Genomic DNA, 20,404 nt, shown 5'->3' on the forward strand with positions numbered 1-20,404 from the left:
GTGGTGCTGTCTTCTACTCTAGCCCAGATATATTTCATTCCCCACAGTGCTGCTGCTAACTGTGATACTTAGCCTCTCCTTTCTCTGTTCCCCTCAGCAAACTGAGGCTTTGTTTGGGTTCAGTTCTTCTGGAGGTGGACTGAGATGAGGTCAAGAGTTGAAAAGCCTGTTAAGAAAGCTGGAACATTTGCTGTTCCTCCTCTAATGTTCTGTAGAAAGATAAGAAAAAGAAGTACATTTTATAGGCAACAGAAAAGGTAGCAAGGCATGTGTAAATGCATAAGAAGGGAAACCTGAGGGTTTGTTGTCTTACTGGAGCAGGTGTCTGCTATGTTTCCAAATTACCGAGCTCAACACATTGGTTCCAAGTCCTCCCATGCATGAATATGAGATCTTCCCAGGCAATGAAACTCCCCTAAGAGGAGGGAGGGATATGTTGCTCACAAAATGAGTAAGTGTGATCACAAGAGGGTGTCCTATGCAAACACAGAAAATAATTCATCATGACTTCCACGCTTCTTACATTCAGCAGTCAACAACATGTCCGTTTCATGCAGGCAGCAAAGGACTTCAAACAATTTGGGAAGTCTGGGCAATGAACTCAGCAGAAAACTTGCAAGGATTTCCTAGGATGATTTCTACAAAATTTCTAATTTTGTAGAAAAGGAAAAGAAAACCCTTTCTCTCCAAATGTGAATCCAGCTACAAAAAGATAACAATATATTTGTGATTTAGAAGGACAGGGAAAGCCTGATCTGGAGAACGCATTTTGGAAGTGTCCAATAGTATGATTTGTGAAGTTACCCTGGATTTTTTTTTTCCTTAAATGTATATTGGTTAGAGCATGGTGCTAGTAAAACCAAGATAAGGGGTTGGATCCCTGTGTGGCCCATTCATTTAACAGATGGACTTGATGATCTTGTGGGTCCCTTCCAACACAGAATATTCTGTGATTCTGTAATTAATTTGCACTTTCAAGTCTTGTCTGGTCATTGGAGGTTGAGGTGTACCCGTCTTACACAGCACCAAACAGACAGCAGAAACATTCTGTTCACAAGTCTTCACTGTTTTATTCTATTGTAGAAGGTGTTGTCATGAACCTTTATATGTAATCTGGAGCCCTAACAGGCAAGACATAAAAGCATTACGAAGTAGAGACATAAAATATCAACCTCTCTTTCGCAGCTGTGCTCATATGACCAAAATCTGTTCTAATAAACAAGTCAGTGGTATGTAAATCTTCTTACAAGGCACTGAAGGTGAAAAAATTGTAATTTAGTTGGGCTCATATAGCTAAACAACAGCTATGTTATAGCAACATTATAATCTCCCCAAAGCATTATGGGATAACATGAAATCATTCTTCTGCAAGAGAAGGATAAATAACACTTTCATCAAAATATCTTCTCCTGTATTGGGTAGGTCAAACCAGTTAATAGTGTTAATCATCCAGACTCAGGAAAAGGAAGCAAAGAATGGGTGTCCCACCCAGAGTCTTCTATTTCATTTTTTTCACTTAGGTTTCTTTTTTTTATTTATTTATTTTTAAGGCAACAGCCCTGCAACTTGCGTCCCCCTGTGTTTCAATGCAGCATTATCATGTGCAAAGTCAAAGCCAGCAGCGGGAGGAAGAGAGAACGGGGAAGCTGGTGAGCACTGCTGGTGTCTGTGCGGGTGTGGCTGGACCGCCCGTGGCCCCGGGGCTGGGATTCGACCGTGATGTAGCCATTAATGATGCGGATCCGGGGAGGATGGTCGGTAGCACTGCAAGGCAAGAGAAGAACATCAGTCCAGACCCAGCCCAGAACTGCCCAACAGCCACAGAACAGGAGGTGGTCAGTCTCTGTGCCCCACTGTTAGCCTTCTGGGTTCACGGGAATGGTCTCTGTACAAGTTACACGCTCACCAAAAGTCTTTGTCTCCTGATGGCAGAGTGCTGTCTTGTCCCTTCCTCACAAGGGTGGGCAGCTCCCATGCCAGCCCACGAGGACGAGGGTGCTACCCAGCTGAACTATGGAGTAGTCTTGAAGAGCAACAAGCAAGAGAGATTGACGAGGGTGAAAATGCCAGGAAAATACCTGCCCTGTCTCAGGTCTACCCAGCCTGCCCATTGTTCCCACAGTCAGTCAGGAGGGTAAGATGACCATATTCCTAGTGCCTTTCAGCTAAGCAGTAAATATATAAGAACAATACAAGCATTGTTGCAGAGGAGTGTTGCTGGAGTGGGATATCCTTTCTCAACTGAGTACATCTTCCTCAGCCATGCTTCGTGCATCTTAGTGTGGACCAAACTTGTTTTTATACTGCATGATCTCTTCCACAGGTCATGAATTACAAAGAGATTGAGTGTCATATTTTAAGGAGAGGAAAAGTCACACCCAGAAGCACAACCTAGAGTCACCAGGAAAAATCACCACATTCCAGAGTATTTCCCATGAAAGTGAGTACACTGACGTGGTGATAAACAAGAACTGAATCAGAGCCCACATGGTGCTGAACTCCCATTATGGCAATACATGACAGAGGAGAGAAAACTCTGTGCTGTAAGTTGCTAATGTCAACTGTCCTGAACCAGGGGAGATTACACACTGCAGCAGGCTGAGAGTCAGAAGGGTCACATGCTACACTGGTGTTGTTCTCCTTGGCAATGGACTGAAAGCAATACTTGATCCCATAGCTGTAGGACTGACATAAACCCCACTGGTGCTCTGTGGAACCTGAAGACAAACTTGGGTGAAACTAAAAGCAAGTCCACCTGGCAAATACAAAAGCTGAGTCATTTCTGCTGCACCAGCTGCTGTTCATCATTCTTGCCTTATTTTGGCCCATTAAGCAAAAATATGCTTTGGGAAACTGAAGGCAATTAGTATCCTTTTTAAAAACATTTACTCTCCCTTACCCAAAGGGTTCCCCTGAAGGTTTGAACAATAGCTGGAGTGAAGCCAGCTGGCAGCACATCAAAGAAGTACAACTGGCAGCTAATGCATGCAGGGGCACAAACCAAAGCCATTCTGCCAAGCCCACTACAAGACTGTATTAAAATCCCTTGAGCTGCACCTTTCACATTTTCAGGCTGACAGAAGGAATCGCAGAACCATTTGGGTTGGAAAAGACCTTTAAGATCATCGAGTCCAACTGCAAACCTGAAAGCTGCGAATGCCCTGGCAAAAGGAAGCTGTGCCTGAGCACCCCGAGGAATGGTTAGAGCAAGAGCTGAGGCTCCCAGTGAGACATGCCCTGCACACGAGCCAGGCTGAGCCCAGAGGTGTTGGATCTCCGCGGGAACAGACGCGGCTGCTCCACGAGGTGGGGCTGTCAGCTCATCCCACGCCTGCCCGGGAGCCTGGGCAGAGAGAGCCGAGATAACTCCTGCTTTACAGAAACCCAGCGCACGGACGGGCTTTGTGCCCGAGTGACAGCTGCTTTCCCTCGGCAATCTCCCAGGCATCGCTTGTCTTTCCCAGTACTGTCATGCAACAGCTCCATGTCCAGACGTTCAAGCTCTCTGCTACTAAGGGCTCACCCCTAAAATTAATCTGTCACCTAGCATCTGGGTAAGTTTCTAGTGCAAAGGATGACTTAATTAGCAGGGGAAGAAAGGAAACATTATAAAAGAAAGAAAAATGGCATTTGCTGCTCCCATATTTGTGCAGCAGTTTCCTAAGCTGCCGTATTAGCTTTGCTTTTGCTACACTACTGCCTAGCAGTACTTGTAAACCAGTATGTAGCCTTAATGTACCTCCAATTTGATCACAGTAGCACATCTTCCCATCTTCCCTCATCTTCTGAAGGCACTGATACTGCAAGTGCACACGTATCTCACAGTCACTGCCCACTGACTTCCCTGAGCTTTGTGGGAAAAACTGTGTGTGAAAAACTGAACATGTCACAGCGGAGGCGGGGGGGAGCTTAAGGCAGTCAGTCCTTACCATTTCCAATAAACAGTCTATCAACAGAAACTCCCAAAACCCATTCGTAATCAGCTGATAGCAACTACATTAATAGAAAGTAAATCATTATCTGACAGGAGGGAAACATTAAGGTAAACATTCAGCCACAGGCCCAAGTATAGGTAGTGAGGGAAAAGTTGGCTTTTTCTTTTTGCAGGCTGCTGTAGTACTTGCAGATAAGTAAGCTCTTCTGGATAACACATAACTAAGGGTTATGTTTGGACCTTTGCCCCACAACACACTCAGTTTTTTATATTAACTCCATCATTCACTAGGCTGTCGTGCTTTTTGAGACTGGAAGAATATGGAGACTGGAAATACTGCATGAATATTGTCCAAATGCAAGGAGTACGTATGTCAGGTATGACAGCTTCCACACATGCAGCAGCTCTTGGATAACAGCCCAAGACTTTGACCTGTACCATCTACCACTGGACCCACCCTTCTGTGATAGAGAGGACTGCCATATGCTCACAATCCCTCAATTCCCAGTGCAAAATGATCTAGACAAGGCTTCCACTTGTTTTGGGCCTCATTTTTCACAAACCTAACCATGGGGAGGAAAATAAAAAAGCTATTTTGTCACTAAAAGCACAAGCAGTCTTGTATAAAGTTTTCAGAAAGAATCATGGTGAGGGAGAAGGTCAGATCCCGTCCTCAGGGTGTATCTAGCCCCAGCAGAAGTTCGGTGGATCAAACAGTCTAAGTAAAGTCAATTCTGCATGACAAACCATCCCCCCTCCCCAGCCCTGAACTACCTTTCTTCAAGGCGAACCCAGAGGTCGTTAAACTGCCGCAATCTGCGTTTCTTCTGCTGCTGCTTCTTCTTCTTCTTTTTGTACTTCCTGTCTACCTTCTCCAGCACATCGATGCTGTCAGGCAGTAGCAGGTGAGGCAGGAACTCTTCCTTCTCCTCCTCCTCCTTCTGGGGGTGCAATGGCAGTGGGAGCTCCCGGGACGTGACAGAGGGACTGTGTGATGATGAAAAGGCTAACAAGGTTTTGGGAGATTTTTGGCTGGAAGAAAGAGGGAACACAGACAACATTTGAAAGGGCTTTGAGGCAAAATCATGATACAGATACTATCAAGGCACATGTATATAAAATAGGTGTTTCTCCCTGACATGTTGGCTGGATGCTCATTTCTCTGCCTTATATTTCTGCCCCTTCTTTCTTAAGTCAATATTCTGATCAAAATAGTTCCTTTAACAAAAAAAAAAGCTTTGAGAAAGCGGCAATCTGGATCTGAGGAAAGAATGCAATCTGGCTCAGGGTGGAATAACTCTTGGTAATAAGTTTACCTACCTAGAAAGAGACAAAAATGGAATCACCCTCAAAGTCAGAGAAGGTCAAACCTCGCTCCTTTGGTCTACTACACATCCTCTGCTGTACTGCAGAACACAGACCAGAATATCCCTTTCAGCATTTCCTGCCCAGAGCCAAGTAACTCTGGGGAAGTGGCAGAGACAAAATGACTAAAGCCCACTAACTGATGAAGCCAGTCCTGGATCAACAACTCTCACTGGTAGGTAACAAGCAGACTGTGGTCACGGCTACAGAAATGCATCTTGCAAAATTACTGTCTTTGAAGGGAATAGCTCAAGATACCATTAATGGTAATGGGAGACCTGGCTACCCTGGACAAATGGAATGCTGAGGTTCTCAACAACTTCTGTGCCTCATTCTTCAACAGCAAGGGCTCCAGCCATACCACTGAAGTCAGGAAAGACTCGGAGAATGAAGACCCCAAGCCCACTGTAAGAGAGCATCAGGTTCAAGACCCTCTAAGGAATCTGGATTTGCACAAGTCTATGGGACCTGATGAGATTCATCTGCATGTCCTGAGAGAGAAGGCAGACGAAGTTGTTGAGCCACTATCCAATTTTTGAAAAATTGTGGTAGTTAGGTGAAGTTCCCGAGGACTGGAAAAAAGGAAATATAACTCTCATTTTTAAAAAGCAGAAAACCCAGGGAACTACAGACCAGTCAGTCTCACCTCTGTGCCATGCAAGATAGCAGAGCAGATTCTTCTAGAAACTATGCTAAGGCACAGGGAAAACAAAGACGTGATTGGTAACAGCCAACATGGCTTTACAAAGGGCAAATTATGCCTGACATATTTGGTGACCTTCTATGATAGGGCTGCAGCTCTGGTAGATAAGGGCAGAGCAACTGGTATCATCTACCTGGACTTAGGCAAAGTGTTTGACTCTGTCCTGCATGACAACCCTGTCTCCAAATTGGAGAGACATGGATTTGATGGATTGACCACTCAGTGGATAAAGAACTGGGTGGATGGCTGTACTTGAAGAGTTGTGACAAGTGATGTCCCTCGGTGCTGGGACTGGTGCTGTTCAACATCTCTGTCAGTGACACAGACAGTGGCATCGAGGGCACCCTCAGCAATTTTGCTGACACACCAAGCTGTGTGGGGCAGTCAACACACTGGAGAGAAGGGATTCCATCCAGAGGGACCTTGATAGGCCTGAGAGGTGGGCCAATGCAAACCTCATGAAGTTCAACAAGATCAAGGGCAAGGTCCTACACTTGGTTCCCAGCAATCCCAGCACACCCACAGGTTGGGCAGAGAAGTGACTGAGCAGAGAAGGACTTGGGGGTGATGGTTAGTGAAAAACTCAACATGACCCAGAGATGTGCACTGGCAGCCCAGAAAGCCAATGGAATCCTGGGCTGTATCAAAAGGAACATGGCCATCAAGTTGAGGTAGAGGATTTCCCCCTCTACTCAGCTCTTGTGAGATCCATCTGGACTGCATGGATAAGAAGGATGTGGAACTGCTGAAGCAAGTCCAGAGAGGGCCTTGAATTTGATAAGGGGACTGGAGCACCTCTCCTATGGAGACAAGCTGACAAAATTGGAGCTGTTCAGCCTGGAAAAGAGAAGGTTGCATGGAGACCTCACAGCAACATTCCAGTATCTGATGGGGGCCTAAGGCTACACAGCTTCCTGTAAAGGTGATAAATTGAAAAAACCAACAATCAACTCCATGCTAATTACTGAAGCTCTGTTTCTTTATAGTTAGAGCAAACAACATCTCTATTCACTCACAGCTTTGCTGGCCCACACTTCTCATTGTCTGGAACAAAGCAATTTGCCCTCTTCTTTCTTTGCATCTTGGGCAAACCTACAAGCTCAATTCACTCTGAGTGCACAGAGAACCCAACAGGAATATCTGACTGATCTTTATGGCTATGTAAAGAGAAGAGAAGAAATCCAACAGTCTTCTGTAACAAGATTAAATTGGAGACTGGCTTGGACTGAAATTCAGAATGGTAACAGAAAACCTGTGTTGGTTTCAGCTGGGGTAGAGTTAAGTTTCTTCATAGTGGCTAGTACAGGGCTATGTATTGGGTTTCTGCTGAACACAGGGTCGATAGAGATGTTTTTGTTGTTGCTAGGTGGGGCTAGAAGAGATCCAAGGCCTTTCCGCTTTTCCTGCTGCCGCACTGACAGGGAGGTTGGGAGGAGACACAGCTGGGACAGATGACCCAAACTGACCACAGGGATATTTCATACCATATGAAATCATGATCAGTATATAGAGCTGTGGGGAAGAAAGAGGAAGGTGGGGCATTTGGAGTGATGGTATTTGCCTTCCCCAGTAACCATTACACGTGATGGGGCCCAGCTCTCCTGGAGATGGTTGAACACCTGCCTGCCCACAGGAAGCAGTGAATTAATTCCTCGTCTTGCTTAGCTTGTGTGTGTGGCTTTTGCTTTCCCCATTAAACTGTCTTTATCTCAAACCATGACTTTTCTGGCTTTTTCCCTTCCAGTTCTCTCCCTAGTCCCTCTGGTGGGAGAGTGAGCAAGCAGCTGAGCGGGGCTTGGCTGCTGGCAGGGGTTAAACCATAAGAAAACCACAGACCACTGGCAAGAAACCTGGCTTTAAAAACTGAAATCTTCTCAGAACTGTGTTCTCTTTTCAGCTTCCAGTGGCACAAAAAGGAGGAGGTCAAGAACGGACATGTTTCAGCATGGCTGCAGTTTTCAAGCTAGCCCATCACTGGGTGCATGTTTATTTGATGGTGAATAAAAAGAGTCCTTCCTGGAGAAGGAGAAATAAAATTGTGAACTGAAACATGAAAGCAAGAGCAGATGGAAAACAAAGATAATTTGTCTTATTTCCTGCCATGAAAATCATAGACTGGTCACATGGTAAAGTTTATTTGACAGAGACTGATGCAGAATGGGCCTTAGGCTATCAATCTCTTTCAAAATCCTTGAGATTGTCACACTCTGTCACACTTTATCACCTCTGAACTATTCCAAACCTTCACCTCTCCTCCTCAGCTGCCTCACATCACCTGCACTTTAACTCCACCTTACAGAGCAATTCCCCACTAGCTGTCTCCGCTCACCTGATTTGATCTACTTGAAGACCCTCTGCCTAGGATTCCCTTTTCTCCACCTTCTCTTCACTGTGTTTGTTCCTTAATTGTCTAAGTCACAGCAGGGAGAGGAGTGGGCACCCCTGCTCCACTGTAGACTAGAGTGCCATGCTGTCTGCAGCCTTCCCCACAGAACTCACGGCCATATCATGCTGGAGCTCAGCACTGCTACAGGTACAGGATGAGCTGCATCCTGCATGGCCAGCCATTTGTTGTGGTAGATGCAGCCTCAGACACTATTAATAGACACCCACGTACATAACCTTCTTTGAAACACTTCCTGCAGGCAGTTCTTCTGGGGACCAACTAAGCAATCACTGGAAAAGGCACACAGATGCAAAAGCATGTCCTTCCTCCCCCAGGCCAGTTCCCTCTCCCAGAACAGCAGCTAAGGGAGGAGTCAGGAAGCACCTTAATTATGGCTGTGATTGTGATGACTGTTTTACAATATATAAATGCATTCCAAAGTCAGGAACAACATTTAAAACCAGAAGGAGCTTAATTGAACTTGTGGTACCATTCATAAACTGTCTTTTGCACTGCTGCCTGGTTGGAGAACCTCTTTTGCCTTCCCTGCTTCGGAGACAGCAGGGAGAAGGAACCTTTTTGCCTCCACCAGGGGCATTCATCCCATCCCATTTCCCCTGCAAATGGGCAGCACACCTCAGGCAGCCCTGCGAAATTGTGTTACTGCACCCAGTCATTTGCCTGCTACAGGAAAACAAGTATAACAATCCTGTATCTTTCTTGGTTCCTACACAGACATCTACAAGATACCTCACAAGGGACTTTTTGTTTAGCCAGAGCACAGGAAGCAGCAGATTGTGCTGCTACTGCAAAATGTCATGTTGCAGGGAAGGGAGACAATTGCAGACTTCCTTCTTCTTGTGTTTTACAACATCTCAGCCCCACTGTATCCAACACCAGAACAGTCACTTGAATTCTCTGTCTCAGTTCAACTACTTAACATTTTTTTCCTCTCTCAATTTTGTACGGTAAAATAGTCCACAGGCACTGTCTGGACTGTGTGCAGCACTGCTGCCTAGGACAACAGCTGGATACAGTTCCACATTTATGTGGGCTAGACTGGGTTTACTGTCACAGACTGCCCTGTTATTTCTCCTAGAACAAGCCCAGAATAGCAATCAAGGGAAATCCTCTATCCAATTCCTAGAACTCTGACACGCGCTTGCCACAGGTCTTTCCCCCACCTCATATACTCTTTCCCTTTTCCTTGAAACATATTTCATATTTTTAAATATGTTTCCAAGTCATCCAGAAACATTAATAGTGAAGTGCCATCTTCTTTAGCTTATTCAGTCAGCTTTAATATCAAGACTCCAGGAAAGATGTTCTGTCCAGTAGTTCCAATGAGAGGTTTAAGATGCAACTCATGCCATACTGAGGGCTTTCAAAGGCACAAGAGTCACTGGCTTGACAATGAACTCCCATGATGTGGTCAGAGAATTGGGTGCCAGCTACCCCAAGTGTCCTTGATATCAAACTTCCTGATGAGTGAAAATCCATCCCTCCTTTCCATAATTGTCTGCCTTTGATTTCCTTACAACCACATCTTTACAGAGAAGTATCAGATCTTGTTTATTCTGAAGTACCTATTAAGCTGTCTTTCTTTAAGCTTTAAGAAGCTGCTACAGCAGTTTTTAGGAATACCTAAGCTAAAAGTGAGAAAACCAACATGAAAATATCAGTGCAAGCTGTTTGGTTTTCTTGTTTGTTTGTTTTAATAAATTCTTCAATGATACACTGGATTTTCTAGAATGATTCAAGTGTTACAGAATCAATAAGTCTTATACTTAAGCACAGGGGCCTTCTCCTTATCAGGCCATCTGCCCATTGGTGGCAACAGGGCTAGAGGCTGGCATTCACATATGGGTGGGGATAAGTCTTGGCTCAGTTTTTTTGCAGTGCACGTAGAGTTAATGATATATGTCCATGTCAAGAATCATCACAAAAATATGATCTACCAGAGTTTGAATCTTATGGTTTTAGACAGCAGCAAAAGTGATGTAAAGAGAAAGGTGAAGTAACAAGGGTATGAGAAAAACATCCATTATTTTGTACCACGTCTGTGGAGCCCTTGGCACAGACCAAGACTCTTCTCTGTGCTCTCTGCACAAAAGCTGATCGTCCTGTCTGAGAGCATCATACCAGAATTGTGGGGGAGAAGGAACAGAGATGTAAACAGAGAGGAACAGCATGCTTGGCACAGAAGATAAAAAGAAAACAGTACCATAATTGGGACCAAACCTTTTCTCCATTGTGGTCTTTTAGCAGTGACTAAAAGGAGGAGTGGGCATAGCTGACAGACACGTATTTGGTAAGATTCTGGAGAAGGGGGAGACAAGGATTGCAGATCCTAAGCTGGTGGCAAGAATTCCAGGAAGAGGTGACTCAAAAGCACATGTAATTCTCAGCAGAGAGTGGAGGAGGAGATTATCTGGCATCTGTAGTTACTGAAACCATGGAGATGGATAAAAGCATCCAGTGAGAGATAAAAGAGGCAGTAAGGGTATATCCCAAAGGATAGGATGAACCAGAACAACAAGTACCTTGGCTTAAAAATGCAGAAGAGAACAAGGGACATGAGAGCAATCAGTCATGAGCACAGCTTGCAAAGAGACTGGGTAGACTCTGGGCATTCAGATTCCAGGCTGACATAGAGTAATCAGAAAGAATGAAAAATAGTGGTGTAAAAGAAGGACAGTAAAAGGCAAGGCACTCAAAGACACGAAAGGAAGGAAGGGGAAGTGTGAAAGCCCTATGTGGTATGAGACAGCATCCAGATCTGATGTACCAACCATGCATAGTCTGTGCTTTTCATTTGAGTTCAAACTTACAGAGGAGGAAAATGTTATTTCAATTAAAAAAACCAAACAAACATAAAACAAAAAATAACGCAAACAAACCACAAAAAAAAAAAAAAAGTAAACAAAATCTTGTTTCCAAACTAGCCCATGGAAGAGAAAAGCAAACTCCTGGGAAGGAGAGAATGAGCCTAGCTGAGTGTTAGGTATAGTTCCATCTGCCACTACTTCTTCATGATTGTTTACAAACCCAGCCCTCAATGGCTGCTCAGCTAGGTGAAAGCATGCATTACTTGTTGATGGCTTGTCCAGCTGGAGTGTGTTCTACCTCGTACCCTTCTCTCCTCAAAACATCAATCACTGTGTTGTTGCCCATGAAGTGACCTGCAGTTAAAAGAAAAATTACATCAGAACTCAACAAGCACACAGAAAGAAGAAGAACAACAAAGTCCTTCCTCATCACAGGAGGTGTGCCACACTCAGGGGAGGCAGGGCTTTATCTCTCCCCACCAGTAGGCACCAGAAACAGGATATCTAATGAGTGATTGCTGAACTTTCCCAAGGTCACTTCAATTACTACATTCTGCCTTTTTAAATGTGATTGCAATTCCCCTGGTTCCACAGGTTATTGCACAGTGGGCTGTCCAGGGAGGTGGTAGAGTCAGCATTCCTGAAGGTGTTTAAGGAAAGACTGGACATGGCACTTAGTGCCATGATCTGATTGACACGGTGGTGTCCGGCCAAAGGTTGGACTTGATGATCTCAGAGGTCTTTTCCAACCTAATTGATTCTATGATTCTGTGATTATCAGGCCATTGTGGCTTATGTTGTGAGAACAAGAGATAAAGTTCTGACATCGCTGTTCAAGAGCAGCACTGAGTTGGTGGTGATACAGAAAAGGTCAGAATATGGCCACATTTCAACACTCTCCAGCGGTTGTTCAGTTATCACTAACAATTTTTAAATTATTAAAAACCATCCAGCTGTAGAGAACAGAAAATAACTCTGAAAGCAAATGACTTAGGTCAACCCCTTTCATTCCTTCTGTATATGCCACTGGGGTCAGGAACCTGACTTCAGTCATGTTGACAAAAGTTTTGGAAATACTTAGATAGTTCTGCTCTAGTTCTGTGATTTACGTCTCCACTCCATTTTCAGAGAGATGTGGTGGCCACAATTTGGCCATAAGACCATAATTTGGCATCACAGTGAATATATGACTACTCAAAGGGTGCAGGAGTAATTCTGTAAGGACTGTATGCTCTGCACACAGAATGTCTTCCACCATCACTTTAACACCTCATCAGACCAGGCTGCTGAGAAGCAGATGGAGAACAAAGGCCTTGCACAGTCCCTCATAGTTCTAGCTTTCATGAAACATTTTTTCATTTAACAGCCTGAATTAATTAAAATTAGCCTTGAGCAAATTACTTATTAGAGTGATCCCTTGCTTCTGTAGATGCAAGCAGTGCTAAACTTGACAAACGGTTTTCTGCTAAGATTATTCATAAATACATGGCAATAAAACCATCAGAATTATCATAGTAGCCAGGGAAAGCAGGAAGTTATAAAGAGAATTCCAAGAGTGGTGAGATTACTAGGAGACTAAACATAATGGATTCATGACTTTTCACTCCAAAATTGGTTCAATGAATTCGAGCACAAAATTCCACTTTCTCACGCCACAATAGCAAAGTGCTCATGAACTACCAGCTTCAGGCATGACAGTTGGATGATATCATTTGAACACAGATATTTAAGAAGATGAACTTTCCCCCAGAACCTAAGAATACAAACCAATCTAGCTCAAATGAAACCTTTTAACCAAGCACTGCAATGCACACCCATGGGGTACCATATTTTCTCACCTAGTAACTGGATTTTTTCCTCAGCTCCTCAGCTTATATTTTGTCTTCAGAAGGAGTAAAGCTGATATGCTGTTACATGGACCTAACCTAATACTGTTGATATCTGTTTCTTGCTGAATGGTTCAGCCCCAGAAATTCTCTAACTGAGAATTCCCTTGTGTCAGCAAAAAGACCAGATGCAGCAGGGAACAGTAATGAGCATAATCAAATATTGTAATTGAGTAAAATTAGCCATTGGAAAGCAAACACTAGGTATAAGATGCCAGATCTAGTTTGTCTCTCACCTTTAACACAGAGGAGAGGTGTGTGCAAAAGGAAGAGGAGAGGGAATAACTGCTCCTCCACACAGCAGAGGAAGGGGCGGCTTCCAAAAGATGATCTGTCTCTTGTAACTGACAGTGAGGTAGGAAAGACTTTTAGAGAAATGCCTCTTTATTGACGAGTACAGGGGCAGCGTATACTGCAAGTTCAGACTAGGTATTCACATGGTGCAGGCAATGCTGGGGGAATTGAGTCCCATCTTCAGAAGTGAAAAGCAGCGTCAAGGCTCTGAACTCATATTTTCCTAATCCAAGCCCTTCAAGAGGAAAGGGACAAGGCATAAAGATAAGCAATCTGTAGGGCAATCTATAGTGTGAAAATAATTTTCCCCAAGCCAGTTTAAGAGGTTACAGTCTCATGCATTTCAAGAATGAGCTACTGAATAGTTGCACACATCACACCATTAAACACACTACCCCCTTATCAATCTTCAGTCACCTTTGCTCAGAGCAGTGATTTAGACTGGTATATAGGAAATTACTGTAGCACACGGATGAATCCCATTTCAATCAGTCAGCCTGCTTGAGTGATTTCCTGAAGCTGGGCTCTTTCTTTTTAATTTAATGCAGTGATAAGACTATCTTTTTTATCCCAGTCATGTGTACATACCTTCACAGAGTGTCTTTGCTCATTGTTGCCAAGGCAATGAGCTGTGTCTGCATGTGAAAGAAAAATGATGTGTTAACACTGTGCAAAAGAGAACCGACCAAATGAATAAACAGGTGTAAAACAGATGCGTACAAATACAAGCATGTGATATTAGATTGTTCACAGGATGTGAGCAATCAGGACCCACTCAGGATAGGTACAAGAAAGGTTAGGAGATGCAGTGTTTGTTATCCAAAAGGTGGGCCACGTGTGCTCCATGAGACAGAGCTTGTCCAGGGCCCAGAGGATCTACATGTTCAACCAAACAAGATGTAAAATTAAGAGGCAGAAAGGTGAGGGATTGAGGTACAGGGCCCCACCAGGAGCCTCTCTAGAGTCAGGGCTTTTACCTCTTTTCTAGGGACCATCACAAAAAGAGATCAGATAGCCAAAACCAACTGGAAGAAACATGAGAAAGATTCACTCTCCAAGGTTTGAGATCAAGCAGCTATTGCTGCAAGAGAGACTTAGATGAAAGTCACATCACAGGGAGTAGGCCTCTTTCACCTGTTTTCTCTTTTAGCCTCACACACTTGAATGCCTCCCAAAAGAAAAGCCTTGGGCTCTGTCCCATCAGAAAGCCTGCTCTTTTCTTTCTGTACGCAGCCCTGCATTATCCTCACACCACTAGGTGAAGAGATGCCTCCAAGAGGTCAATTTACTCTGGCAGGGGGTGGGGGAGCCATGAATCTCTATTCTTCTGTGTTCAAGCTCAAAGAGAAACTAAGAAGCTGTTGTGTGCACCAGCTCAGCCATGCACTCTACTGGAGAGTAAATAAGACCCCAGCCTTTAATCTGCACTGAAAGGAGGTGGCATGCAGGGACCACAAACAGGCGATATGCCTGAGGAACAATGCTGTTTGACCAGCACACACTTGCAGACTTGGCCACGCACTCAGACACACACTGTGCACTCCTGACCTTCCTCAGTAGCAATACACATTCCTGCAGAACACAGGCTACCACTATTGCCCTGAAACATATGTCTCCTGCTTACAGCTTTTACCGCCAGTGCATGCACAGGTGCTTTTGTCTAGATAACCATGCCAGGACTGTGGGTTTCAGTAGAGGTTCCTGAACCCAAATTTAAGCCATTGGGAGGCTGATAATCTTCTGCGTCTAAGGAAAGGAACAAGGAAGTATTGCAAAACTGAAGTTCTGTTTCTGTTCCTAAATTTTAGTTTTCGTAGAAATCGAGTCTGTAAGACTGATCAAAATTACATTCCTCTCTGAATTTCAACTAAATTGACTATTCCAAGCAGGTTAACAAAGTTTCTTGACCTTCTCTTAGAGCCATGTAAAAGGAAACCCACAAGCGTACATAATTCCATGTTTTCCTTAGTAGAAAGATGGCACTTCCCATCTGCCCCAGAAACATGTCAGGACCTCACTATTTACAAACATCCCAAGACAATGAATCACTGAATGTGCATGTAAAGACACCAAACTGTTTGTGAGGAAACCCAATCTGGACTGCTGACCTCCAAGATGCGGTGGGAACAACTATAGCACATGATTATAACAGTGCAACCACAAAATGGCACAAATTATTCCAGCCACTGTGGGCATCATAAAGTTCAATGTTTATCTGGACTGGGAGTGCTCAAATGGACCTTTGGTGCCAAAGATTCTATGGAGCACTGAAACAAATACTTTCAAGAATGTACAGATCTTAAAATTATTTAGAAACTTCCTAGAAATGCCTATGGCAATGATCATCTCCTACCATTCTTCATAACTTTGCCTCTAACCTACACACAATTAAAGCTTTTAAACTACATGTTGGGATGCAGAAGATGGAGTAATTTTAATCCAGTTAGTAAAAGTTAAGGAGTAAAAAAAGCTAGACAGAATATTTAATACTATCCAAAGCAGAAGAAGGAAAGTAGGTGATGTAATCAACTTAGTTACAAATGAGTTTCCTTCAGACCCTTGCTTTCTGTATGCACTTCTCAAGAGGAAGATGCTTTTTTCAAGCATGAGTACCATTCACCCAGGTATAGCAAGGTTGCTCTTCACTTCTCCCAGAATGAGGAGGAAATTTTGTGCAGTTACACTAGATAACCCAAGCAATATATGGAAAACAGAGGTCAGTTATATAGTGGCTGGAATTCCAAATTTGCCATTTAAGTTAAAACCATTTATCAAATGTAAAACATGTAACACTAGATCCAGTAGAATCTTGCTTCTAGCAGTATTTCCGAGTCTTGAAAAGTTCAGGTACCAGAATATAAACCAAAGAACCAAGAGCATGATACTCTTGACAGATTTAGTGCTACAGGCAGAAGGAAATGACAAAAATTGAAGAGGTGAGGTGCCTCTAGTGGTAATGTAAGTCAACTTAAAGATTTTCCAAATTTCCAATAAGTGTAGGAGACTGCAGACTTCCAAATGTAATCCTTCCTGTGATTACCTACAACATGAAATATTAATGAAATACTGTTCCATAAACATTGAATCTGAGGTTTTACTCCACTTAGGCCATGACAAATGTTTGTGTCTTCAAAAGATGTGATTTCATGGTAATCTTTTTTTTTTTTATTCAAAATCTTAGTGGATCATACTTCACAGCTCTCAAACCAAAGAGGAAAATCTGGTGAGCATGACCATGGAACAGTCATGAACTTCTACTAGACATGAAGAGACTTAAAGAAAGTGACTCAAACCTGCATTCACTCAGGATGAAAAAAACCAGCCTCTGTTTCTTTAAAAGCGATATGCTTTGCTAATTAACTCTCCTATACAACTTCTCAAAATTGTTGATGATGAAGGCCTTGCACAACATGGGAAAAATGGCCTAATACCATAGAAATGAACATCTGAAGTTAGTTTGCATGAGACAAAATGAAGGAATTTTTCTTGTGAAAGATAAGAAGGTACTTTTTATCTACCTAGTTTCGTCAAAAATGAGGTTTCTTAAATGTAAGACCTAAGTATTTTTGGTCCTAAGGTTTCCCACTTTTACCCTGGGGCAAAGTCAAACCTCCTGATAACCTCCTCCAAAAACTGAAGTTAGAAAAAGGTTTTCCACTAATTATAAGGCCAAATTTATGGAAAAGTTAACATAAAAGTTTACAACCCCATACTGCTTATTTTGTGAAAACTGAGTTAAGAGGAAAGCTTATCTTCAGGCAGCCCACTGGGGCTCCTTCTGTGCTGGCATTTACTGAGAGCTTTCCACTGCTAAAGCCTGAGGTTCATTAGGCAAGCAGACCCTCACGTAGGTGACTACATTAGCAGCCAGCACCATGTTACCAGTAAGGGCAGGAATTACCAGTGTCGTGACAGAGCTACAGTACTCACAGCCACTGGGTCTGCTTCCATTGCACACCACTGCTTCCTTCCATAAAAGGACTTTAAATCCCACTAGCTTAAAACACACATTACATGATGAAAGTTTTTCTGCTACAGCTGCCCAGTGAAGGCAGCAATGGGTAAGCCCAACACTGATAGGCAGCCTGAGGGTGACCTGACTGTCAGTACTTGAGCAGAAACAGCGCGGTTTTTTTGGCCTGGCTGATTTTGATGGTTGCACTCATATGGTGGAACAGAGGCTACCGCCTCTAATGCAGAAATGCAAAGCTTTCTTCATTTCACGTGTCAAGAGATGTCAAGAGTAGTGCCCTTCATGTGAACCCTGGGGCTTTGGATGTGGGGCCTACCTCCACACAACATTATCTATGCCCTTTGGGGGTTGTTGTTCTAATAAACCCTGTCATTAGCATTCTGCAGACTCAAAGAGGCTACTAAGGAAAACATTCTCAAAGCTGCTGGGTTGTATCTGGCATTCTCAGATTACAGAGGTACAGGCACACCTTCAGGCACTCGGCCTTTCCTCCTACACAAGGAAGCTAAAATAATGCTGCATTCCAGGGACAGAAGCAAGCAGGCAATCAGCAAGTCCTTTGTGCCCAGAGAAAAGTGAGGTGGCCCCACAAAACTAATTTAATCTGGTTTTTTAAATCTGTTTCATCACTACATTAGCTTTTCCTCCTTCCTCTCTCTCATTTGTTTTTTTTGTCCTCTTCCAGGATCTACAAAGATTCAGCTTCTTATGGACTTTTCATGAGCTTTTTCATTACACATTTACAATCTTTTACATAAGGCATAAATATATTTACATTCCCTGTGCACACTCATCTCCAGTCTCAAATGTACTGATGGCAGGTTCAAAGTTTCCATGCTGGGTTCTGAATGCCCACTGAATTTCAAAGTGTTATCACATTCACCTGAGCAACTTTCATGTTCTCATGGAGGGTTTTGTTTGGTTTAGTTTTACAGATCTAAACACCTACACAAGCTGGACAGAGACATCCTGGGCTCAGCACTGTTGACTATTTTTCACACCCACTGCTGACAGGTCCTCAAGTCCTTTCTCTAATCTTTTCTTACCCAGAGACAATGAGTCTTGTTCCTCTTGCATAATTTCCCATCCAAGAATGCCAGATGGGGCAGCAAATTTCAAGAAGTAACAGTGAACAGCTCTACCTGGAAACAGTACCACCTAACACACCATTCAGAATCAGCACAATTCCACTTTCCCCTGGTAAACTAATCTTTTCCTTTTTTGTTTTAGCATTTCATGACATAAGGGACTAGGGAAAAGGCATCAGACATGTCACCCAATGCACTGGGCATGCAAGGCTGGCACATAACTGACCAGTCTCTCACATCTCTAGGACTGCCTTTAAAACCTAGAGAAGCTGCAGGAAGCCATTTGGTGGACCACAGCAGACTCTGAGGTAAGCACTGGCAGTGGCATGCTCTCTTCTCCTTGACCAGGTGGCTGAGACTAAAGGTTACACATCCATCTTCAGCTCAGACAGGGTCAATTATGCTTCTACAGTGATCTCCAAATCCTTCTGCTTGTTGTTGGGTCACGTCAAACATCTGAGAGCTAGCTTTAGTTTAGTGAGTATCAGCTGAATTAGTTACTGGGAAGAAGAAAACTCAGATCTGGAGCTTCTAGCTGGACTGCCAGTTCAGATATTGATCATCGATCTGCTCATAACAATTCTTCTTTCTGGGAGGTCTTGGTGGGGAGTGGGGAGTAAAGACTGGGGAAAAAAAAAAACAGTCAGTCCCTGGAGGTTTGAATCCATATGGTCTGACTAATGCTAAATAAACATATTTGTTATTTCCTTGAGTAATCAGAAGAAGTAGTTGCTGAAGAAGTTCTCACCGTCATCCTTCTTTTCTTTGTGTTAATGGTGGCTGGTCAACACCCACTATACTTTAAAGCCTCAGAATTATGCTTTCTTTCAGGAGCAACAAAAAAAAAATAGCTCTGAGACAAAAAGGAATTTTCCAGTGTTTACAAGATTAAGAGGACCAGCTTCTGAGGTTGTCAAATCATCCAGCATTTCTCACTGAAGTCACTAATTTCTTCCACAGGGATTTAAGGCATTTTAGATCCCTCTGTACTTCTTATTCATGAACTGGCACTTCTGGAGTTTCTCAACTGTTCAAAGAGGCAGGAGAGACTAAAGGGAATTTAAACTTGGTTCCTGGAAACTCTGGCTTCACCAGAGGCCTTGCCTGTCATAATAAAGTCAGGATCTCATCCCACTAAATATGCTTCCTCATACATTAAAAAAAAAAAAACAAAAGCAACACTTTTTTTCTGTCATTCTTTAGCCCCTTCAACAGAAACTGTAAGTCAGCTAAAGAAAACAAGCTGTGCTATTTCCTAGAATAAAATGACCATGCTGAAGCAAACCTCACCTAGAGTTGAATCTGCTTAGAAACATCAAGGGAAACAAAGAATGTTTCCACTGACAAGGAATGCTTCCACTGACTACATAAGTATCATCCAAGTGCTGAAGGGGGCAGGAGAGCTGATGACAATGAATATAGAAAAGGTCAAATTCTTAATGCCGTTGTTACTTTCTCTAGGGGACAAACCAGCCTTCAGGAATCTTGTGTTCCTGTGACTAGAGGAAAAGTCAAGGGTTCACTCTGTGCAGAGAAGCATCAGGAACTTTCAAACAGACCAGTCATGTAGACCAGCAGATTGAAGGAGATGATCCTTCCCTGTTCCTCAGCCCTGGTGATATACATCTGGGTCCAGTGCCTAGCTCTGAGCTCCCCAGTTCAAAAGAGACGTGGACATTCTGCAGAGAGTGCAGCAAAGGGCCACAAAGATGATGAACAACTAGAGCATGTGTTACATGAGAAGAGGCTGAGACTGTTCAGACTGGACAAGAGAAGGCTTAGGGGTTATAACTGATGCATAAATACCTGATTGAAGGCTGCAAAACAGATGGAGCAGAACTTTTCTCGGTGGTGTCCCATGAAAGGACAAGGGGCAATGAACACAAATTGACATACAGGAAATCCCATTTAAACGTAAGAAAAAGCATCTTTAGTGGTTATATACTG

General features: G+C 43.4%; 1 protein-coding gene across 1 annotated transcript in view; it reads right to left on the minus strand.

Moving 5' to 3' along the window:
- Positions 1-1,045: 1,045 nt before the first annotated feature.
- LOC116781112 (metalloprotease TIKI1-like) overlaps positions 1,046-20,404 on the minus strand; it is a 66,926-nt gene continuing 47,567 nt past the window's right edge. Inside the window, exons 6-8 of the mRNA XM_032676714.1 lie at positions 11,480-11,570; positions 4,709-4,966; positions 1,046-1,764 (exon numbers count right to left, since the gene is read on the minus strand). Of these exons, the coding sequence (XP_032532605.1) occupies positions 1,584-1,764; positions 4,709-4,966; positions 11,480-11,570 (530 nt within the window). The 3' untranslated portion in view covers positions 1,046-1,583. The remainder of the gene's footprint in view (positions 1,765-4,708; positions 4,967-11,479; positions 11,571-20,404) is intronic.

The sequence above is a fragment of the Chiroxiphia lanceolata genome, chromosome Z (assembly GCF_009829145.1).
Source record: "Chiroxiphia lanceolata isolate bChiLan1 chromosome Z, bChiLan1.pri, whole genome shotgun sequence".
NCBI classification, from domain to species: Eukaryota; Metazoa; Chordata; class Aves; order Passeriformes; family Pipridae; genus Chiroxiphia; species Chiroxiphia lanceolata.